The sequence below is a fragment of the Dinoponera quadriceps genome, unplaced genomic scaffold (assembly GCF_001313825.1).
Source record: "Dinoponera quadriceps isolate SergipeBrazil2010 unplaced genomic scaffold, ASM131382v1 scaffold278, whole genome shotgun sequence".
Classification (NCBI taxonomy): domain Eukaryota; kingdom Metazoa; phylum Arthropoda; class Insecta; order Hymenoptera; family Formicidae; genus Dinoponera; species Dinoponera quadriceps.
In genome coordinates this window covers 439161-464594 of record NW_014554664.1, presented here as the reverse complement: position 1 = coordinate 464594, position 25434 = coordinate 439161, and the positions used below count along the sequence as shown (strand labels likewise).

Genomic DNA, 25434 nt, shown 5'->3' with positions numbered 1-25434 from the left:
GATTGTTTCAACATAATTAAAGGAAAAGTAAAGTGTACGTACATGGTATTAGGTTTGATGCACTTTGTGCATCAAATGTAATGCGGAAATAAAAATAGAACGGAAAAATGTGTGTATACAGAAGGTATATATAAAGAAAAAGAAAAAGAAGGAGATATTACAAAGGTAATTAGATAGAAAGAAAGATTCATTAAGCAATCTATAAAATTTTTCTTCTCCTCAGGTACAAAAAAAGAAAAAAAAGCAAATAAAAATATATAAGAAATTTACAATTTATAATAGTAATGAAGACATTTAGGAAGAGAGAGCGAGCGAGAGAGAGAGAGAGAGTGTGTTAAAATAATTTACATTATTTAAAAATAAATAGAAATGAACACACGTGCGGGAAACTAATGTTGAAATAAACGCGCTCGTCAGAATCGCGTCCGCATCGAACCGAGGTCGCTCAAGGTGTTATCGTTTCACAACATGCGGGGAGGGATGATTTTCAGAATTGATCAACAGCGAGGAGCGTCGATTAACATTTCGGGTGTACCTCACCTCCACGTATCGGCGATTTCGCAATCGGCCGGCTTTCACATTCGACCGCGTAACATGCGCCGTAACAAAACGCACTCGCGGATATTTGCACGAGGCTCACCGCCGCGGCGTTTATTGGTGCCGTGTGCCTCTCGCGTGGGGTCTCCCAAAATATCAATCTCATACCCGTCTGCAAATAATATACGTATACACATCGCGCCCAGCACGACGACATTAACACGACCGACGAAGACGGCGAGACTCGTCGTCGCGGATTCGTCGCGCTCGCGCCTCCTTCTTTCTTGCCCGAAACGCCGTCCGAATATTTTTAATTCGCCCCATTTCCGGTAGACCCTCCATAATATTATATTACACCGCCGACCGTGTCCTATTTCTGATTCCTTCGATCCTGTGATCCTCCCACGTAAGAGGGAGAAGGATTCGAAACAAAATGCTCCTCGCCCTTTCGCCACGACCGAAAGGGTTCCTGCACTGAGAGTCAATAATACTCATTTGGCAGCTGTGACGGTCACTTGCTAAATTTAGAGTCATTCTGCGCTTGATTGCGCTTCTTAACTTTATTAACATCAGATACATGTCGAGCTGTCACAGTGACGGGTCAGCTGTTTCTAGAAATTTCGCCGCTACTTCGAACGCTTAACTGTCATGATGCAAATATTATGCGTAGGATTGAAGATTTCCGGTAACGCTGAGTCTAGTCAAAGTGGCCGAGCATTATTAATGCTTACCGTGTACCATGAATTCGATCTTTTTTCAACGATTACGATGATGATGATGACGATAATGAGAGTTTAATAATAATAATAACAATAATAAATAAGATAAAGAAATAGTAAATAAGATGTCAGGTATATAATAAGATTACCCGTCCTTATGTCTCAGAACATTAGTAATTTTTACAGATAAACTAAACAATATCGACACGGTATCTTTTCCAAGCAACAAGGTCTCTCGTTTCCTTCTAAATACCGAAATCGGCAAATTAAGCTCCACCAGCCGGAATTCACTGGAAAAACGACGGGATCTTTCGCACGAATCTGATTGTCCCGGAAAGTCCGCGATTCGACTTGACTCGCTAGGATATATTGCGTTCTCGCAGATTAATGTCCGAGCGAGTTTTCCCCCCGCGCGTGGGTGGCAAGAGATATTGGTGATGTGTGAAACATTCCGACCCAATTACTCCACCGATCGCCCTCTCTCTCTTTCACAAGCGCGCGCGCACACACACGCGTTCTCTTTCTCTCTATCTCAACTTTTCGTTCGAATTCTATTTTTCGCTGCCTCGCGCGAGCGCGGCCGGGAACCACCTGTTTGGCAGAGGATCAAGACGCCGCGACGATGCTTTTTTCGGCAGATTTGAAGAGGAAAAAATCGACGGGGCAACCCGAGTAGGACGCCGATCGCGCATTCCCACTTTTATTGATGCGTGCGATGCGTAACGAGCAATCCGATACTTCTCCCGAATCGGCGCGCCCACTCGCGTGTCGATCGTGACTAAGAGAGAGAAAGAAGGAGAGAGAGAGAGAGAGAGAGACGATCTCTCTATTTCGGTGCTAGATATAAAAACGAGAAAGAGGAGGAAAGAGGGGGAGGAAAAAGAAGCGCCGGCGAGGCGCTAAATGTGTCACGGCGCGCGTTACGACACGACCACCGCGTGCCGAATGCAAAACCGTCCGAAAATTAAGTAGAACGGCTTCGCTTGATCGTAAACGGCCTGATTTACGGTCGTTCCCGCGAGCGTCACTCTTAAACAATATTTATACGGCGCGTTTATGAACTATCGGAGATTTGTAGTTGCTCGATGGCGCCCAGCCGCCACTTTTATCGTAATAATAATCTTCGCGCGAGCACAGAGCGCGATGCTCGGCCGGCCGGTCGTTCTTGATTTCTCACGCGCCTCGCGGAACGAATCCGTATTGCGAGGCGTAACGCGTTCACACGCGATTTACGTCCTCTCGTCTCTTATCCTTTATTAACAATGTCCGCCATTTGTTCTTGGAATGCGCCGAGCTTACGTAAAAATGTCGAAATCTCGCGCGAGCAGAATAATCGTTCGCCTGACGATGAATCTGTTTATCTCGGGCGCCAAGGACACGGTTAGGATACGGTTAGGAGGATATCGATATATCCTTTACCTAGATCCTCCGATAGGAGCAATAATTTCGTCCGGTCCTCGACTCGGAAGGAACGTCCCGATCGGCGGGCCGTAAATTTCTAAAGACGATTTATTCAAGAATGCAATTCTCTTTCTCCCCCGCTCCCTCTCCTCCTCTCTCTCTCTCGTTCCCATGAAAAATGTATTCTCACCGAGTATTTTCGCGACTGTAGCCGACGATGGCGAGCGCGAACGACGACGACAATGATGGCGGCAGCGCGACATCAACAATTTAACGGCAAAGATAAAGGTGGAAACAGATGAATTTAACGTCCGATCGTTCTCTCTCTCTCTCTCTCTCTCTCTCTTTCTTCGTCGACGGTCGGAAAGTCCCTCGGGCAAGCATCTCCACCGGAATTCGCGAGCCACGACCCTCCCTCGGTGTTATTCCTTTAAAAACCAAGGATATACACATCATTTCCGAGTAATGACTGGTAAAGGGAAGGCATCGAGGAGAAGAAGAAGAAGAAGAAAGTGACATGGAAGGGCGGAGAAGTCGACGGCTGTCGGGGAACCACCCGTCATTCACGACGGGAGGAGAGAGCAGGACGAGGAAGCTCGAAGAAGCTTGAAGAAGCTCAAAGAAGAAGATGAAGAAGAAGGGAGAGAGGAGAGGAGGGAAAGAGTAGAAACGGACGTATCGTAGAAAAGTTGCACCCGGCACACTGCATCGAGCTTCGGGAGAAGGAGAGAAGCGCCGCGAGAGAGACGAAGGGGCAAGGGTGGTGGAGGGCGATTTGGAAGAGCACAGACGGGCGGCAGGGGGCGCGAGGAAAGACGAGGGGGATGGAGAGGAAGGTGGCGGGCGCGGCGCGACGCGGCGCGTTTCTGGAGTCGTCGGGACGCCGAAAATAGCGTCCCGATATGATGACGCCCGGAGCGGGCCGATCCTAGATTTCAGTCAGTTCGCAAGCTCGAAAGCCGCTGAACAGTAGTCTCGGGACAAGTAGCCTCGCCGTTCCGATTTCTTTTTCTAAATCTCGACGTCGAAAAACTCGCGGCGCTCTCTCGACCCCCCTCTCTCTTCTTTTTTCTCTCTCTCTCTCATACACACGCTCATATATATACATACTCATTCCCTCTCTCTCTCTCTCTCTCTCTCTCTTTCTCTCTCTCTCTCTCGCCCTTTCTTTCTCTCTCACGCTTTTTCTCTCACCCTCTCACTTTCTCTTTTGTTTTTCTCCTCTCTTTCTTAATTTCCCTTTTCTCTCTCTATCCGCCCTCCCCCCTTGCACGCCGAATCCCTCTCGAGAGAGAGCCGGTCGAGTACGACAGTCGATCCTCAGTCGGTTCAATCGGCCAGGCGGGATCGCATCGTGACGACAACAGAAGGCGGAAGAGGGTAGAGCGCAGAGATGGCGGACGTAGACAGTGTAGTGTACACGACCACCGAGCGCAAGGTGCGCAAAGTGAAGAAGACGACCAAGCGCCGGGAGAGCCACGATCAGAACGCGTCGGAGGTCACGATCACCGAGGTCGACAGCACGCAGAACCACCACGCCATCGAAGAGTATGTGCTGGCTGACGTTATAACGGCAGACCCGCAGAGCGCCCCTTTTACCGCTTCTTTCTTGCTCCTCTTAACGGCGGCCCGCTTCAAGTCGCTGTCTCGCGATCATCCACGATCATCATCGCGCGTCGCATACCTCGGCAATTCGCAAACTCCCCATTTCCGCCCCGGCAATAAGAACGGGGAGAAGAGCGTCACCCCGGGGAACGCCGCGAAACCGCGAAACGCGCGAGCGCGGCGGGAGAGATCAGCGGGAAGATATACTCTCGGTGATTTCCCCGCGAGGGAAACCTTCCGGTCGGATAGGAAGAAGACGCGCATCATGCCGAGAGTATTACGCGAGTCATTTCGCTCGAGTGACGGCATTTTTCTACTCGCCGTGCCTAACGCAGTGACTAAGTTATGCGGTCGGGGTAACGCGTTGCTCGCCGAAGGATCCCCTTGAGATGAACTTCTCTCTCGATTCCGATTCTGTCGGTAAACGAGGGAAAACGGAGATCGGAGAAAAATAGGTCTCATGAAAACCTTCAACCTTTGACGCTCGATAGAGAGAGAGAGAGAGAGAGAAAGAGGGGAAGAAGAAAGAGGATAATATCACTCGGTCCCGAGAAAGACTGCGCTTTATACGGCACAAAAGCATATAGTCGGTGACGAGAAGACTGGAAAATATACTTTTCAACTCAATACGTTTTGGGCGCGTATTGTGGAATTCTTCGTAACGGGTTCCGATCGGAATTGCTCGTTTATTCCCTAGATTTCTATTGCGTTTTCCGGGGAAAACAGAATCACTTCCAATTAGGGTCCACTCCAACGGGACGCGTATTATTGGATTCGGTGCGGAATTGATTCCGAATTCGGGAGATCGGTTGAATTATTCCTGCGAAAGTACAAGAGAAAATCCAGGGAATAACTGAATGATTCCAGTCGGAATTTATTCGGGACATTTTCACAACAGATGCTCAGTTCCATAATCCGAGCGCAGGTGAGAATCACGTGACCGTTCTCAGCGGACCTTCGGCCATTCTAACGATAAAAAGAAAGAAAAAAAAACACAGATGAAGAGAAACATCGAAGAGACATTTGCCGCAACCTTTTCGCCGTCGACTGCCGCTACCAGCCGGTCTGGAAAAGGTTGTCGGATGGCGAACTGCCGCCCTTCACTCGACAGCTGAAGCTGTTCGGCGCAGGCGGATTCGTGTGTAATTTCGCTCTCGTTTGCGGCCGATCGCGCCTGGAGATGATGTCGACGCATTCGATCTCGCGTTCTCCCCCGCTCAATCCGCCGCTCACTCGCTCGCTCGCTCGCCCCCGAGGACGATTTACGATCGGCCAAAAATACCCGGGTGAAGAAGACGGACTTCAGGCCGGGTGTCGCGTTTCCACGGTCCGTCACGCGAGCAGCCGCGTTCGGCCCCGTATGTCTAAAGCGATATCACGAATACCACGAACGGATCTCGGCCCGTCTCCGTCCTCTGACATTTCGTGACTGCGGGCCACAAGCCCGACGAGCGGAACGTGTCCTGCCGAGGACTGGGGTGGTGCTCTTCGGGAGCTCAGGCTCTTCAGGATCGCTCGAGAGGAAGCGAGAGAGACACCGTCTCGCGACCGCTGAGAGCGATAAAGAGCGCGCGGCGCCATTCTTTAAAGAACACTCACGGTGATATTCCGTTCCCTGTAAAGGAAGAGAGTAAGCTGGGAGAAGTGCGTTCCCTTTCTTTGAGATGATTTGAGTCATTCCTTGATTTCGGGTGTCTCGGAGCTCCGGCAATCGAGGGAAATGTCCAATTTCGAAAGTCGCGAGATATTCGCACACTTTCAATCGTAGATCCGTTGTTAATCATTATTATTTGAGGCTTCCCTCAAGTGAGACAGATTTCAGATACCAACTAGGAAGATCTCGTTATATACGTTTGAAAAAATACCAAGTTAATTTCGTTTAATTTCTCATTTACGAAAGATATCATTGATATCTTTGAACCGGATGATTTTGTCTTCGATTTTACTTCACGAGTACAATGAATATTTCGTACTAATGTAACGTAATATAATAATTATCCAATATCTTTATATATTTACTACGTGAAATCCACATGATATAAAGGATACAATATATTTGTAGAGATACAAATAAATACAATATATAATTAGATGTATAATATACTTAGATACAATACAATGAAACATAGGTCTTTTAGACCTTGACGAGTGCTTTGCGAATTAATAGCACCTCTCCCGGCTGCTCTCGCGAATCAATCAAACGGATCTTCCCCAAAGACCGATAGAGCGCGCGTGCTAGGTCCCCGTAAAGAAGCAAAAAAGAACACTCGCGCGATCATGAGAACGTTCGGACAAGATTTGCGCACAGTCGTACGCGTGTGTCACGATAGACAGATATGTCTTTGTACAGAAATACTCAGCCAGCACATACAACAGCACTCATCCAAGGTACATATTACTAGCACGAACCAGCGAGACCCCCGGTACGCCGTGATAACGCGCATCGTACACGATCCAGGAAGAAATTTGCTTTCTTTCTTCCTTTCTTCCTCCCTTCCTTTGTCTCTCGCGTCGCTCCAATGGGTTCTTTCTATTCGGTGATACAAGTCGACACAAGCATCATCCCTAACTTTGTTACTCATTGAATGCGAAACAAAGACGATGAAATGATACTCGATTTGTGTCATTAAATGAAAAGCAGCCGATAACGCACGGTGGAAAATACGGTTCTCCGATGAGAGGAGCGATTTCCTCCTCGTGTCGCCTGCGAGCGTTTTCGTAGTTCGTGCGAACGCGCGTTGTTCACCGGACGAAGTCACGACGAAGAAACGTCTCGGGACGACCGTCGCGTGCGTGCCTTCTCTTTGGTACCGACGAGCCCGGGAGGATCGAAAACGCGGGAGGAGAAGAAGAAGAAACCGCCGAGAGTGCGACACGAAGACGCGACTCGCGAATCACGGCGAGCGGATCGACTCGCGACGTTTATACGATGTTTCATTCGCGATCTGGAATTTACGGCCTCGAGGAATCTGAATTATCCGTCGTCGACTTATATGCAGATGAGAGACGAGATACGTATGTTGCGGAACGTATAAATCCGTCGATTAGTAACATGAATCCAACGTTAAGGTGCGAATTTTGCACAGTCGAGAGACACTTAACGACCATTGCATCGTGAATCGTTGGTTTTTTCGCACGCGGAAAATAACAAGTGCCCACACATTACGTAGGAATGTTCCCGCAAACAAACGCGTATAAACGCGCGAATTAGTGTGAAAATTGAAAGTTAGCGCGACGCAACATACAAATGCAGATTTTAGGAAGTCGATACATTTCACAAACGTTACGTCGTAAATTTGGGATGTTTTTTTTTCCTACACATTGAAAACAAAAACAGATGATCTTACATAACGTATAAGCGTTTCACAAACATGTAAACTCATTAATTACTGTATACGAATCCAACATGAGATGAGATAGATCTTAAAAGTGTGTATACACCTAGCGAATAAACAACAAACGAAAGACAAGCGTAAACTTTCGTTGTCATCTTGAAAAGTGTAACAAATCCGAGCCAAACAGTTTCGGGCCGATTTGCTCGTAAGATGGTTTATCAGATGGTTTAAAAAAAAATTCACGCGCGTTTAGACGCGAATACATCACACGTTCTTTATTCGTTTGCTAGGTGTGTACGCATCTTAAGAAATCGGCACATTGACAACCGTTACATTGTAAACTTGTTGTTTTCCCATATACGTGGAAGATAAAAGACAGAGATTTTTACGTGACAGACAAACGTCGCAAATATACATATAAACGCATCAGTTTGAACATAAATCCGGCATTAATAGATTTTAAGAAATTAGCAACACACTTGGCGAGCGTTACATCGTAAACAATACGCACGTGTTACTGTAAACGTTGCGTACATCACATCGTAGCTGCCAACGACATAGTCAAAGTACCACTGCGCAAACATCGGACAACGTTGTCCTCGCAAGAAGAAATGAACAGGGGAAAATCGGTAGGCCTGTTCTGTAACTTTTAACGATAGTGTCGTTATCGTTACATCGCCTTTGAACAGGTATAATGCTGAGTTTTTCGACAAGTTTGTCGAGATTTTTATGAAAAATTTGAAACCAATACTTTTACAGTTAGACATAACTTTATTTAATAATGTGTAGAATAGCAGGTGTTTATTGAAAAAAAAAAATAGAAGAAATGAAGTTATTTCTAACTAGATACCGGCTTTAAATTTTTCATAAAAATTCTTACGAATTCATTCAAGCAACTTATTATATGGTAGAAAAAAATTCGCAACGACAACGTAATGATGATGATATTGTCGTGAAATGTTACAAAATAGGCCTATGCTGGAAGTGCTCCTTATTGATTTCGGTAAATTTTGGATATATTGAAAAGTAGCCCAAAAATAAGAGACAATTTTTTATAAGTACTTCGCATCTGAGAGTTGAAATAATCCTTCGAGATTATTTCAATGTATTTAATTATGAGTGAATATCTTCGAAACCTCTCATGTTTTCAAATATTTGCTCACAATAAAATCCGTAGAATTCGCTTTGGTGATTGTTTTGACGCTTAACCTTTTGAGCCCATTATCCCACTATAACGGGATACAGGTGATAAGCCCATTACCCGTTAAACCGCCAGTCAGGGCCCTTCACAGTATACCGTTACAATATACCGTTGCATTTTGACTTTAATTCTAATATATCACGAAATAATTTATAAAAAATAAAACAAAATAACGTGTGCGTGTCACCTCTTTACCTAAAAATCCGGAGTATATCTGCCGTACCGCTCTTGAGAATTAGGGTTCAAAGGGTCAAACGTGTGAGAAAGGGCTTATAAAAGAATATATGTCTCTTATTTAAATCTTGTATATATTTAATATATATTATATATTATATATATTTTATTTATTCTCTCTCTTTCTCTCTCTCTCTCTATGATATGTCCAACGACATATCGAAACCGATAAGGTGCACTCCCAGAGCTTCCCTTGCGAGGACGATTCACCTAAAGATACATCGAACATCGACGCAATACTACCGTAGAGATTCCGTAGAAAGAGCGATTTTGCGACGAGGTCACCGCGAATTCTAAACGACCGATATTCGTGTTGCAGTTGATTTTCAGTGGCGAATACACGAAGGCGATGAACAAGGACTGGCACAGCGGCCACTTCTGTTGCTGGCAGTGCGACGAATCCTTAACAGGACAGCGTTACGTCCTCAGGGACGAGCATCCCTACTGCATTAAGTGTTACGAGAGCGTGTTTGCCAATGGCTGCGAGGAGTGCAACAAAATCATCGGCATCGACTCCAAGGTACAGTTATTACGTAAAGCTCGCACACTTCGCGTAACTTCTTCAAACTCGGACACTTCTATTCTTCGTTGACACGTGGGAAATGGTGCCGAGCAGTTTAAATTGTAAGATAACCAAGTTGGGCGACGAATGTTTCCTTCTTTCTCTCAAACTATATTCGAATATTATTGGGTTATGTCGTGAAAAACTTTCCGAGTTAGACGGAGAATATTTATTTTCTTCAGATACTCGCAAAGAGAAAGTCACCGAGCAACTTATTAATTTTAAACGCGAGTCATTATTAATAATAACAAACATACATATTAAACTACTGCACATTTTTTTTAATTTCTAACATATAAAAAATTTCATTAAAAAATATTACATGTATTATCTTACATGTATGTGTGTGATATAAAATTATATATTATCATTAAAAAATATTACATATATTATCTTACATGTATGTGCGTGATATAAAATTATATATCGTCGTATCTCCTTATATATAAATCATATTCATGAAGCGCTTCGTATAACAACAATCGTTCGTCACAGGTGAATGCTGATTTATATTTCACACCTAAGTTACTTGAATTTTCAAGGAAAATCCTCTCCAAAATAGAACTTATTTATTGAGACAATTCAAACGTGAACAGATTTTATCATTCTATATATTCACCTTATATGCATCTTAATAGCGGGAGGGGAGGAGGGGGGAGTTCACATCTTTGAAACTTTAAGTATAGATATTTTTTATAAGAAATATGGCGACTTCTCACTCTTATCGTACGAAACGTCTCATGAATAACATATTATTATATATATTATATTATCAAAAGAAATCGTGTGCTATATATTGCAATTCAATTAAGAACAACTGAATTTATTTATTAACAAATAGAAGCCACGGCTCAGCTCAATACGTATAAAGCGCAGACACGCGCTCGTTGCGATGGGCGGCACGTAAACAGGAGATTAAAGTTCACGGTCGGCCGAAGGACACGAAAAATTATCCTTCCCAACGTGCCCCGCGACTCGGGTCGTACGTTTTCACGCGCGCGCGCACGGAAACAATAAATTACTGTCGTCCGCCGTGTTCGGCCTAAAGGTGTAATTAGCGGCCGTCGTACGATTATGAGACCAGGTGTCAATAGATGGTGAGGCGCGCAGGCGTCGACTTACTCATTTCTAGAAATAGCGGCGATGATGCAGGTGTAACCGGCTGCTACCCGTGTGCGTCGGCCGCGAGATTTCCGCTCTTTTTCTCTCTTTCCTACTAACGGCATGCGGCCGTCGTCTTCACGCGCGCGAAAGAGAGAGAGAGAGAGGGAGAGAAAGATCTCTCGTTCCTCGTTTGTATTCCTACGAGGGAAAATGGACGACCCGGCACGAGAAAAGCGAGCGTTCACGTCATCGTTTATCCGCATTGTGCTGCGTGCCCGCGCGAATACGCAACGATCCAATGATTAATTGTTCACGAGATCGCGGCATCCGCGATCGCTTCCTGAAAACGTTTTTCCACGCATCGCGAATGGTCACGCGTTGTCACCGTGTACAAAGGGTGTCCGACAATTAACGATACCGCGAAATATGCAAAATGGAAGAGAACTTTCTTCCGGAGTTCGGCGTGCTGCTCTATGCACGAGTGTGTCGTTAATTGTCAGACACCCCTCTGTATTTTTATTACGCCGAGTAACGCGTGACATATGTTCGCGGTATCACACGCAAGATCGCGGAGAGATCTTGCATCCTCGAGCGGGCTTTATCGTCGTTTATCGCTGGGCGTTTCATTCCATTGTTGGCGACTTTAATCGCGTCTCTTCGCGACGAGAACTATTTTCGCTCGGTCAAGTTAATCCGCTTGTCCTCCGCTATCCGATTGTTTGCCACGGCGAGTGAAGTTTATTTAGAGCTTTCCTTGGCTTCGTGCTCGCAACGACGACGGTGTGCGTTATAACGAGTTTCATTGGTAGCGAAATTCCGAAAGTTTCGAAGTGAAATTGGAAAGTTGCGAGTTTCTTTGCCGTTGCATCGCCGCTCTCAGAGGTTCCCTTTGGCGACCTCGTTGAGTGTTTCGTTAGTAAGGTAGTAATTAACACGTTGCCTGCCATGTTGATTGCGCAAGAACTCAACGGATGATTGAATCGTCGAAGATACGGTGAATAACTGTAACTCGAGACACGCGTATCCCTTACCTCGTTTCGTCGGTTCTCAATTGGCCGTGTAACCGATTTTGCAAATGCAACCAATTATAATGTATACGTAATACTGTGTACGTAACTCAATAAGACACGGTACTCTCATAGTACTAGTCACCTGTGACCGTCACGGCATTCGATGTGTTAATGCAACGTTGTCGCGCGCGCTAGAACAAGTGGACACAGATAAATCGGTTTTTTCGCGGTGTTTTAATGCCATTAAGATAATTAGAAAACTTAACGATTATGAAATACAATTCGTTAATTTAATTAAATTGGATATATTTAATTCACTAATTAGATGTCTACGTATAAAGACCTTTAAATTAATATATTTTAAATATAATTTGTCCGAACAACGTGGAGCAAATCATTGCCATCAGTAAACACGCAGAAAATAAATTCGAATGTTCGTTAATCGAGTCGCTCTCAGAAATGCACTGGATTGGAGTAACGAAGTATAATCGTATCTATTGAATCTAATCTAATCTAATTAAATTACCTAATTTCCTTTAATAATCTACTTTAAATTATTATGTAAGTAAAAAATTAATATATCGCTATTATAAATGAATACATTACCATTATAAATTAGTGTGTTATTATAAATTATTTAATTTACTAATAGTATATAAATTTTCTAAATAACATTAAGGCTCCGTGAGACGTTGATTTGTCCTGTCCATCTTTTATTCAAAAGTCGACGGTAAAGAAATTCGCAAAACTTTTAATTTCATTGAACTTAGCAGGTGAGAATCATGTGATCGTCTTTGCAATGCGTTTCTTCGCGTCTTTTCGCCCGTTCGAAAAAAAAAATATATATATATATACAAGAGAATGTCTTTCGAATTTTCCGTCATCAATTCTACATTCTTCGCTGTCTCAATGTTTGCTGTCTATATCTAACGATAACGCGACAGTCAACGAACAATGACGACAGTTGTAATTCCGTACGATCCTCAGATAACAAATGAGAAAGTCACAGAAAAGAAAACGAAAAATGAAATATCGCGGCAATACGCGCAAATAAAGCATTGATCTTTTTTGCGAAACCGATCTTTGTGATAGGCTCTTTCGCGTTCTTCGATTTTATTGCGCGATAAGCCGTTGTGTTCGGAAGATAAGCGAGCGGGAAGCGAAAAATGCAATGGAGCTCCAGCGTAATTATCGGGATTTCGTTTTGCAGGATCTGTCGTACAAGGATAAGCATTGGCACGAGGCCTGCTTCCTCTGCAACAGGTGCAGAGTGTCCTTGGTGGACAAACAGTTCGGCAGCAAGGTGGACAAGATCTACTGCGGCAACTGCTACGACGCTCAATTCGCTAGCCGTTGCGATGGATGCGGCGAGATCTTCCGTGCTGGTACGTAATATATTCCGTAGCGTACATATATAATGATCCTTTGTAGAAAGAGGACAGAAGAGATCCTCGAAATACCAGGAGACTTTAAACGAGCTGCTACCACGACACATTCGATTCGTCGTCAAACAAATAAACGCGTGTTGCGTTTTACTATATTAAGAGAGAAAATCTCTAAAAAACCACAAATATTTATTCAGTGGGTACTAATAACATATTTATTTAAATACTTAATTCGGCTTCCAAGTTAGTATCGCATCCTTCATGGATTTGTTTCTGATGTTTACTTATTTAAATATTTCTGTCTAAATTCTTTTATTGAAATAGAATAAACAATTGCTTTCACATGAGAAGCTACGGATTTAAGGAAATGTATATTTTTTCAGTTGAAATAAATTTGTTTTTAGTGCAGAACATATATATTAGTATAAATAAATATTTCATCAATACCTACCGAATAAATATTTTTTTAATTTTTAGACACTTTTCTCTCAATATAGGCTTCAAGCATCGCGCATTTTCGTCAGAAGAGGATAAAATTTATTTCGGGATTCTTATATTCACTGTTTTCATACATGAAAACGCATCACGTTAAATGAAGAAAATTCCGTAAGAGCAATAAGAGATCTTACATTGAGGGAAGAAATATCTAAAGAATAAAAGATATTCATTTGTTGAATACTAATACATATTTGTTTAAACCTAAATTTTTTTATTCAAACAAATTAACTGCTTTTATGAAAAGCCACAATTTTTAGAAAATGTTTTTTTTTTCGTTTGAAAAAAGTCTCTCAGTATTAAATACCTATATTGATTTAAATAAATGTGTTATAGTACACATTAAATATTTTCACTTTTTATATCTTTTTTCTCTTCATGTAGAGAGAGTCTCTTCATGTTAAAATACATTGCATTTTACATGAAAAAGTGAAAGCTCTTAATCATTTAATCTTGAGATTTCCGGCACCTTTTATATTCGCTTTTCTATAGCCGCTCTTATTTTACATTCGGCATAAAAGTCGTGAACCTCGATATTTTCGTCGTGATATAAAATAGACAAATTGAAACTTGAGATTCTCTACACAGTTCCGTATATGAAAACATTAAATGAACACAATTATACATGATCAAAATCATAAGAAGAGCCTTTTTCATGTTTCGCATTTTGTGGGAAAGTAAAAATTTGTTGACTGCTTCAGCATGAAATTTCCTGCGACTTCTAATCGTATTTTTTCTACAACTTTCTTCCTCAGTATTCACTATAAAATTCAGAAGTGATTAGGAAACCCCGATATTTTTATTAAGAAGAAATTTATCTGTAATTAAGCGCGAAAGATAGTGAGAAGAAAGTAAAGTTAAACTTGCGCGGGATTCTACAAAATTTTGTATATGGAAACACATCGCGCTAAGCGAACACAATTATATATAATCAATAAGAAATTTTAGAAAAGCACCTTTCCTTCTTTCTTTGAGACATGTCGCACTTTGTACGAAAAATTTAAACCTTTTAACCTTTCGAACATGTTGACAAAAGATCATTCAATGTCTTTAACCATTTTAGTTCATATGTCACATTAAGAAGTGTTCTTATTAGGCATCTTCATTAACGAATTGTCAGTCACGCGAATTACGTCTCACTGAGCTTCCCGTACATTTTTTTGCGAACCACACGCGATTATATATCTTGACATGAAGTCTTACAATTCTTATATGGGGCTTAATGCCACAAGATCTGAAAATAAGACCGATCGTGACTATTGGCAGAACAATCTAATCAACCGGTTGATAGAAAATCATGAAAATAGGGGATCTCCTGAGTCGGCAAATTACTTTGGAAAATTTACTTTGAATCATTACTCGTAATTATTCCATTTTCTTTTGTTATTTGCATTAATTTAATTATATATTTTATGCCGCGAAAGGGATGGGTGGAGAATTTATTATCGCATAAATAAAGTAAAAACTAAATAAATAAAAACTAAGAACTTAAAAATGAAAAATGTGCCGACAAATCAAGATCTATTGTAAGTTTCATTTTCGCTTGTTTTTTTTTTCTATTTGTAATTCATTCTACGTAATTACGTGGTTTGTTTTCTGTTCGCGTATTCTTTTCTTTCTCTGTTTCTTATATTTTATTTTTGGTTTCTTCGTTTGCTATTTTCCTATATTTTGCCAAAAAGCTTAACCCATTTATAAATAAATAAATAAATAAATACATAGAAAGAACCGAATATACAGGTTTAGCTACGTAAAGTTAAATAGAGGTAATTCCTATTCGCAGTTCGATTAAATGATGATTTATAAACAGTAAACGGGAAAAACTTGCCGATAAGAAGAACGATTGACAATACGTCGGATTTACGCACATATATTCGAAGAGGAGAAACTCTTTTCTTCCCGTACCCGTTTGTGCGCTGGCAACGCGTCGTTTTCGTCCCCCCTCTCTCTCGGCGCTTCGAACGAGCACGGAAAAAGCGGACTACTGGAACACACGTGTATTCCAGCGAAAACGGCTGGCGGACTTTACGACTTCGCGCCGGTAGTCTTCGTCGCGGTTTACTGCCTCGTAAAGTCTCGCGAAGAATTCACCCCGAGGCCGGGTTGTCGGGTTCCGGCGAGACTGAGAAAACGCTTCCGAAAATGCGCGCGATGTAGAAAGAGAGAACCGGCGGGGGAATAGAAATATTCGCGAATTCGTCGATGGGACGGGGGGAAGAAGAGGGCAATATCGCGACGGACAACGAAAGGTCGAACGAATCCCCTAACCGATCTCCACCCACGAGCGCGAATTAACACCTGTTTCCGATCGATCAGCGGCAGGTATCGTCTCGCGACAGTGATTCATGGTGTCAGGTACGAAGCGAGCGAGCGAGCTAACGAGGCAGAAGGAGAGAGGCGATAGATCTCGCATTCGGTGTTTCTTATTAAGGTAACTGAGTCAAGGACCCGCCTTCAGACACGGGCCAATTATTGCGAGTCGTTTTGAGATTGAGAGAGAGAGCGAGCGAGCGAAAGAAAGAGAGAGAGAGAGAGAGAGAGAGAGTACGTCACTCCTACGTCTAATTCGCCGACCGATAGCCATTAAATCGTTTCGCGCGAGCATCTCAATTAAATCGTCTTTCCTTTTCTCTCTCTCTCTCTCTCTCTCTCTCTACCTATCTTTCTTTCTTTTCTCTCTCTCTCTTTCTCGTTTTCCGAGGTCTCTCCTGCGATTCCTCGCGAAGCGGCTTCCTTCCCGAATTAACCCCGAGGTCGGCATTTTTCATCGTTTTCGTGTCACACGCGATGATTAATGGACGGATAGTCAGATGGAACGGATCGATAAGCGTGGTCGATGGGCGACGGACTTATCTCGCAAGCTGTGAAATAACGTCGTTAGGTTAATCGCGGCGATTACCGGAGGTTGCGCTTCGACCCTCCGCGGTTTCCTACGTCTGAGCAGACGTCGCGCGCCGACGTTTCGTTCCACTCGATTTCGAAAACCATTCTTCATACGTTAATCCTCGTCAGACGGGACTTTCTCTACTGAAATTTTACCGACAAACACTTGAAGAAGATGAATTTCGCGGGAATGCTTAATTTGACACCCGATTTCTCGCTGTATCTACTGCTTATCTTCAGCTAAACGCATCCGAATACACGTAATGTACATAATTTTTCAATTTCGCTTGCTTTTATTTGTATTTTTTTTTTTCCTTTTTCTTCGCTTTCTCTTCTTTGTTCTCTTCCTTCTGTTTTCTTTCTTCTATATTGTTAAAAATAATTACTACATGCACATCTTTATTTTATCCACTCTTAGACGGCAGAGCCTAGGGCGAAAATTAAAACAATACTTATCTATCTATCTATATATCTTAGAAAAAAATGCACTTCGTGATATAAAATGTATCACCTACTCTGAAAGAATTAATACCACGCACTATATATTATTAAATTAGCATGCAAAAGAATAAATATATCATAAACATACGAGTATATTATTAAGTTAATACAAAACGTTTGCCGTATTCGTCAAATGAAATTAAAAACAAAATTATCTAGAAAGATAAAGTAAAATTATATATATGAAAGTATTAATAATTTTTTTATTTCCGTGTTAATTGGTATTATTTTTTGAGACCTCTGAGAGAGATCTTTCTACTTTCTTCTCAATACTCAAACCAGTAACTTTCTACGAATTAAAATTTAATAGAAGTCTAGGCGATCGAACGAAAAGAATAAGACCATCTTGACAATTAAGACCCATAGGAGGAAGAGAAGAAGTGTATTGGAGCGGGCGCCTTGAGTAGCTTATAATTAAGTTAGTAGAGCAGCCGCCCCGGGCACAAGCGAAAGGGTTCGATCGAGAGCGACCTCATGCTCTGGGTATGTTCTTTTTCCAAATCTTTTACACACAGAAGAAAATGACAAATCTTTTTTTTCACCAACTTAATCAAAATTGCGGCTTTAAATGGACATTTTACTTCTCTCTACTCTCTCGTGACATTAGCGACAGCTATGTCTCTACTTTTTTCTATTAATTCGATTTCTCAAATTATAATCCAGAACGTGATTTGAATCGAAATGCGAAAAATGTGTCGTATCTGTGAAATTAAATTGTAGAGGAAATTATTTAGTCTCGAGATATTATATTAATTATTCTTACGAATGAAATAAACCGTACCAACTCGATATTCCCTTAGGCATCTAACAACATCTTTCTCTATTCTTTTTTGTAATCCCCAGATTAAAAATTTTTTACGAGGCAAAAAATTTCTTAGAAAAACAATGAGTACTTTGTATTAATTTAATATTAGGAATATTAGAAATGCCGTGGTCCACTAATTAAATATTAAAACAAATGCAAACTATATAATTATACGTATACTCCTCCTTCTCGAAAGAGGAAAATATCACGAATGACTCAGTGGGAATTCTAATAACTCTGACGATGTAATATAAGAATAGTTCTCGAAGATCGGCAAAAATTGAACGAAGATATTCATTTATTATTTATATTAAAAAGAAATCTTAACAAACTTTTTTTAATCTTATTATAGTTAAAGTTATTTATAAAATTTGTGACACAGATAAAAAAAAAAGTACATTTTAATATTCTTTAGGTCATTATGGAAAAAATTTGCAATTTAACTTCAACAAAACTAAAAATAACAAAGTCAATAGCAATATATTTTCTCGGAAACATTTTTTCACTTTATGNTAAAAGCTATTATGGCTCGAGAAATTTCGTATCATATTAATATATTTTACTTCGTATTACGTGTTACTGTAAAAAGGTAATCAAAAACCGACTGTTAAAGTTGGGTCGCCAAGATGATTAAAGTCGTAGCTCAGGCCGCAAAGGATTGAATGCTGAAAGATCCCATTTGCGAAGATCACCGCTGATGATCCCTTCGCGATACACATCGTAACTTGATACACGAAAAATCGCCGCCGTTCAATAACAGCTGAACGAGTTCATCGCCGAGAGATCCACCTCACGTCATTATCTCGCGACGCAGCCGCTCGTTAGGAACAACTCGCGTGACACGTCGAGGAAGGTCAGACGGCGTGGGAGTCGCGGGACTAGTCCCAATTTCGCCTCGGACGGATAAAAAGGATTAGCTGATGCGGGGCGCGATCGAGGCATCGTTGGCGCGAATGACGACTCGGTGCCAGCTCGTGTCCGTATACGGTGCTGACATTTCGAGCTACGTATCAATGCCTGAAATCGCTGATAAATCTGAATCGGATTCGTGACGCCGCATCGAACATGCGATCTGCCTGCGCGCGTATGTTGAGGTATCCCGCGGCTTCTATATCGTCGCGAAATTCCCACAGCCATTCCTTCCTTCGGTATCTTCGCTCGGTATCTAACGCCAAAGTAACTCGTGAACTTCCATATCCTCGTCGTGAAAAGATCAGATTAAACGCGAAATTCATTAAATGAAAGGGGATAAAATTAAACCCGGGATTTTTTACACAATATGGAAACAACGCTGGATTAGCAAATAATGGAACACGTTGTGTTAGGTAAAAACATCAGACGCGACATTCGTTGGATGACAAGAGGGTAAAATTAAACTCGGGGTTCTGCGCAGTTCTGTATATGGAAACACACGTCGCGTCGGGCGAATATAATTATATAAAATCGATGAGAAATCTTATAGACACGGCTTTTTTCTTCATATTGAAACGCACCGTGCCTTGTACGGAAAATTCAAATCTATTAACCATTCGAGCATGTAATTTCATGCGGTTTCTACATCCGCGTTTCTGCTGTAGCCATTCTCCTATCACATTCGGTATAAAAATCAAGAAGTCACGAATCTCTCAATATTTTCAGTGCAATAAAATCGACTTCGAATTAAACGTGAAATCTGTTAGATAAGACTAACTTAAGATAGAACTAACTTAAGAATTCTTCGCAATTATGCATACAGAAACACGTCGCGTTAAGTGAACATGTGGAATTTCTTAATTAAATATAACTAATTAAAAAATACGTTAAAATGGGAGAAGAGGAAAAGACTTTTTTATTAAATATAATTAATATGAAATCTTCAGGAATAATTTGTTTTCTTATGTTAAAATGTATATCGCACCGTAAAAGTGCACATTAAATCGTTTAAATGTTTAATTATCTAAATATTTTAAACTCACCATTAAAATACACAGAAAATTCAAATTGGTTAACCATTTGAATATGAGACTTTCCGCGGTTTCTAAAATCGTTCCTCCTTCATATACGATATGAAGCTCACTAAAGTAATTCACTCGAATTGAACTTTGATATTCTCGCTGTGAAAAAATCAATTTTAAATTGGAAGCCAAATCCCTTTATATAAAGAGAAAGATAAAGAGAAGATAAAATGAAGCTTGTGATACCGCGCAGTTCTGAGTATAGAACTCACGCTGAGCGAACGTGAAATTATAAATAATTGGCGAAAAATCTTGAGAAGAATTGGATTTTACGTGACATCTTATATGGAAAATTCAAATCAGTTGACCACTCGAGCATGTTGACAAATGACTACTCCAGTGTCGTGTCGTGAACCATTTTAGTTCGTCATATGTCACATTGAGAAATGTTCCTGTTCGGCATCTTCATTAAGACATTGTCCACCATGCGAGTTACGTCTCAATAGACTTTAAATGTGACACAGTTTTTTTTTTTTGTAGACCACGCTCAATAATATGTAACTTAATACGGTCGCCACAAACGTCACACATATATGACGTACTGATCTCTCACGATAAACCAGCGTCATATATGTACGATAACGATCATTTTTCTCTCTATGTCCATATAAACAAACCAAATGTTTTATGCAATTACGTAAAAAATACAAAGTAGCTCTGTGGGAAGGTTCTCACCAACTGAATCATATTAATTTAAAATGTTATAACTTTTCTAATATGAAAATTAATATCGTTAAATCTGAAAAAATAAAATATAATATATAACTATACATGAAAATCAAGTGTAATGTAACTATAACTTTTAATATGAAAATTAAAATCGCTAAATTTGAAAGTAAAACTAATCGTGTCTTTGCAGAATTAGTTTCATCGAGTTAAAAATTAAACTTTTAAAAGTAGCTCGAATCATCACCTCTCATCAAATTATGTAATTTTTTTATGTATTTGGATGTGCAATTTAATCTATATATAAATATTAATCTCGTTTAATTTTCTCCATCCTTCAATTTATACGCCGAAGGATCTTATTTCCTCCATTAATTTAATAAATAAATAAAAATATGAGTTAAAAATTGATCAACGATCCATCGTGAAAATTTACCATGATATGATCATCTGTGATAATTTATTTTAAGTCATTTTTACTTCCTGTAATAATTGAATTATTATTTAACACTTCGAGTTGCAAAAAATTCTTCTAGCATATTTCGTTTCCATACCTAAAAGGATTCTGTTAAAAGAAAGTCGAATTCTATCGGAGCATGGACGTCTTTCGAAGTTTCGCTTAATTTTCTATTAGTATTCTTATTAATTCACTTGCATGTTTCGTTATATCATAAAAACATTCATTTCCATAAATGAAATAGAAATGAAACAAAATAGAACGAGGTGATTCCCATTCGCAATTCGATCGATGATCGAAGCCCGCAATACGCGGAATCCTTGACAGCAACGTGACTGCGATAGGAACATCCTAATCGAGAACGAAATGCGCACGATATGACGTTAGTCAACGTTGAGGTATGTTAGAGATACTCGATTCTTTCATCTCGATAAGCTTCACAGTATAAAAAATAGAAAAACGAATATGGGAAAACATAGATAAAGAATAAGTCACTACAATCCTCTATTATTCGCAATTATTGCACAGACTGTTAACGGTGTCAATTCCGAGTATCCGGGTATCACTCGAATTACTACTATCGATACGGATCTAGTTAATTATCTTTATTATTATTTCTTCTTATTTTCTTTGTCATCCCATTTATAAAAATGAGGTAAGGTAAAATTGTAGATAAAAAGTAGATACTTAAATTAATTAAGGTTTTTAATTAAATAAAAAAAATATATAATTTTCTTTTTAAAGAAAATATGTCAAAATAAAATATAAAATATCAAGCAAAAAAAAAAAAATATATATATATATATAGCTTCATTTTATCTTCTCTTTATCTTTCTCTTTATATAAAGGGATTTGGCTTCCAATTTAAAATTGATTTTTTCACAGCGAGAATATCAAAGTTCGATTCGAGTGAATTACTTTAGTGAGATTCATATTGTATATACATAAGAATTATGTATAAAAGAATTTATATAAAAAAAAGACTATATTGAGAGAAAAATAATGGTTAATCTCGCTAAAATTGCAATCATTTCAGGCGTTAACTATATCTTTTTGTTGTTCTAACAAAGTAATAGCTGCATTATATGCATATACCCGAGTCGAAATTTTGATGCTTTTAAGGATAGTATCTACTTATATATATATGGCCCATAGATTAGTAGAAACCTATTTTAACAATATTGCACTTGTTAATTCTCTCTCAGGAATCTTTAATTCCACAGATCTAATTTTAATGTTACCTTAAAGCTATAAATGCTCTTGACATTTCAATTATTAAATCAACGTTATATACGTTATATTTCAATTATTAAATCAACATTATATAACGTTGAGCAATGATTAGCCAACCAATTTGTGCTGCACGGATATACTTTGATCTTTGTGGTAATATCTTAAATTTCCACTTTCGCTACTTTTATAGCGTCAAAATAAATTATTTTGGCCATTCATATGGATTTAATAATTGAAATGTCAAGAGTATTTATAGCTTCAAGGTAACATTAAAATTAGATCTGTGGAATTAAAGATTCCTGAGAGAGAATTAACAAGTGCAATATTGTTAAAATAGGTTTCTACTAATCTATGGGCCATATATATATAAGTAGATACTATCCTTAAAAGCATCAAAATTTCGACTCGGGTATATGCATATAATGCAGCTATTACTTTGTTAGAACAACAAAAAGATATAGTTAACGCCTGAAATGATTGCAATTTTAGCGAGATTAACCATTATTTTTCTCTCAATAGTCTTTTTTTATATAAATTCTTTTCATTTTTACCGTATTTTCTAGTAGTGCAGAAACAGACTGTCAGGAGAGTTGATCTTGTTGAGAAACATAGTAAATTTCTCAATTGTACACTTCAGTTTCAAAAATATAAATAACACTAATGAAACGGGAGAACAGTAAAGGCAAAATGTTAACATGTTCCTCGGTTACAAAATTGTATCTTTTGCTACAAAATCCTTCCTGTACAACACTCAAGCTACCGGCGAATCAGCCAATTACATTGAAGGAATATCGAGGACCGAAGGCTGTCACGCCGAAATTCTCGACCGTGATCGAGCCATTTTCTCACGAATGTCAGAGCAGCGTAAAAATGTCGACACTCAAAATTTCACGTTGTACACAGAGAAAAGGGTTCCTTTAGATTCCGTATGTTCTATTTACCTGACTAAAATTTATTTCATAGAAACAACATGTACGAAATATCATTTACTCGAGTGAAAATTGTATTGCCTCCTTCAAAAACACTCTATTATTTAACAGAAATCGCGCTATTAAATGTAATAATATCTCTTAGCCTCAAATAAAATATCATTGGTCACGATGACCATGTAAAGTCAGACGAATAATCTCTTTGAAATCAAATCACCTTTCAGACGAATCTTTCATTCGAGACAAAGCTGCGTATTCGTTGAAGAGTCTAACGATCGCGCTCATTGGCATCTTAACATCGGTTCCTTCGGAGCACGCCGATGACGAGATTCGTTCGGATGGTGAAAGAATCGATCGAATTCGAAGGGAATCTCTCGGCGTACAATTAACCGCGATTCGAGGAGAGCGGTATCCTCGAGAGGTAAATTTTCCCCGATGGCCGAGGAGGCGGCGGATTCGAGCCGGGACCGTTTGCACGGCGCGTCCTCAACGGAGACGACCGAGCGGTCCGGGACGCGCCCCCGCGCCGTCCAGATATAATCCGCGAGCGCGTAACCCAGGGATGGCGGAATGCCTGTCTCGTTGAGCCGTGGCTGCCGGCGGCCTATAGCGAGTTATCATACACACGTTGCGCCTGCTCGCAACGGGTGACTCCAGCAACCGAAGAGCGGTCCGCCTTCAGTGGCTCGCAAGACCTCGGCCCAATCGCACGCTCGATTCTCCACGTTCGATTATTCGGAGCCGGCGGAGCCTCCGTTCACCTCTTCGATTCATCTCTCTCGCGGCTCACTTCGCTCGTTCGTTCGTTCCTTGTTCCCCGGCTACTCTCTCTCGTCGAAAATAGAGAGGTCCTGAAAGCACCGCTTCGGAGGATGGTAGTTCGGCTCGGGTGAACGTTCGCTCGCAATCGTTTCGCCTCTCGACCGGGATACCATCCGTGCGCGCTCCTCGGGACGTTTCTTCCCCGCTTCTCGATAAACCGTCGATCATGATCGCGCGTCGTCACGCTTAGAATCAACGTTGATCATCGGGCAGCGAGTGAAGAGAAGAGCGCGCGCGCGCGCGCGCACCGAGTTTCGTCCGAGAGTTCGCGCGCGCGACGACTTCGCGGCACACAGTGGACGCACGCGTAGTGCACGTTCGTGCAAACGTTTCGCGAAACCGAAAGGGAGAGAGAAAGAGAGAGAGAGAGAGAGAAAAGGGATTGGAAATCGCGGAGGAGAAATGGCCACCGACGCGCTGAGTGAGCGGCTGTCGAGCAAGCTGCACCTGCAGACGAAGACAGTGGGCGAGGATAGGATCAGGCGGGCGAAGGAGAAGGACGAAGACGTCGCGATCTTCAGCATGTTCCCCATGGAGGGCGATTCTAAATTCAGATGCTGCCTGGGCAAGGACTGTCTGCTCGGCGACCCGAAGAAAGCGGACCCAGGTGACGATCGTGACCGCGCGGAGCGCGACGAAGCCGATTCGATCGCTCCGCGCTTCAAATCGGGTGAAAATTAAGGAGATCGACAGGCTCGTTCGCTAATTCACGTTTCTGGGGGAATTCTGAGTGAAATTCAGGAGATGTCGTACTCGAAAACTTTGCCGGCAAAGTACTGACTTCTTTCCGCAAAGTTCGCTTCGTATCGGCCGCGAATTATAAGTGCTTTCGCAAAAGCACGAAACGAACCGAAGCGTCGCTCGATACGTGACGAGAGCGATTGAGAATCCCTAAATTGATATCCTCAGCTGTCAGATGTGGCGTAAATATTCACCTGATGCATAAATCTCGCAGCTCCTGCATGCCGAATGTGTCGATGTTCCGGTTAGGAAAATTTCGACGAACGTTTTTATATCTTTCCGATCAAATTTAGGGGCCTCGGAGAGATGGGAAAGCTTGGAGGAATATTTTCACGTATCTTGATTAGATTTGCCGTTAGACATGATAAAACAGAGCAGCACGCTTTCATCGCATTCGCGTTTAAATACGAAAGGAATAGCGTGGCATCATATCGATGTTTATGCGACACATTTCAAGGATCGTTTCTGCATTATCGACTTTGGCATCCCTTTAAATCTCGAAACAATGTAAATTGGATAAAGCAGGCGATCATCTGTAAGATACACCGAGAAAAACTATTGAATCAATCGAACTTCAAATAATTGGAGTAAAACTTTTCGACTCAATAAAGAGCAATATTATTGAAACTAATATATCGGATATTTTTGCAATGACTCAAATATTAATTTCGACGACATTGTTATTGAATCAAGAAGATTTACTCCAGTTACGAGCGCTGTTGGGAATTCTATCGATTCAACAGCGATTTTTCGCCCACGTACATATATTGCTTATCTAATCACATATGCGGGACATTTCATCCCTCGTTTGAATC

The 25434-nt window shown here is 40.9% G+C and overlaps 1 protein-coding gene across 12 annotated transcripts in view; it reads left to right on the top strand.

The window, feature by feature from the left end:
• The window catches only part of LOC106740603 (four and a half LIM domains protein 2), a 214291-nt gene that overhangs the window by 176903 nt on the left and 11954 nt on the right, over positions 1–25434 (top strand). For 8 of the 12 annotated variants that reach the window (XM_014611801.1, XM_014611794.1, XM_014611800.1 and 5 more), the window contains 2 exons: positions 9352–9552; positions 12919–13093. In XM_014611801.1, the coding sequence (XP_014467287.1) occupies positions 9352–9552; positions 12919–13093 (376 nt within the window). Of the gene's footprint in view, positions 1–3531; positions 3642–3836; positions 4206–9351; positions 9553–12918; positions 13094–24265; positions 24486–25434 lie in introns of those variants that run through there. The other 4 variants (XM_014611803.1, XM_014611805.1, XM_014611807.1 and 1 more) reach the window with 4 other exon arrangements.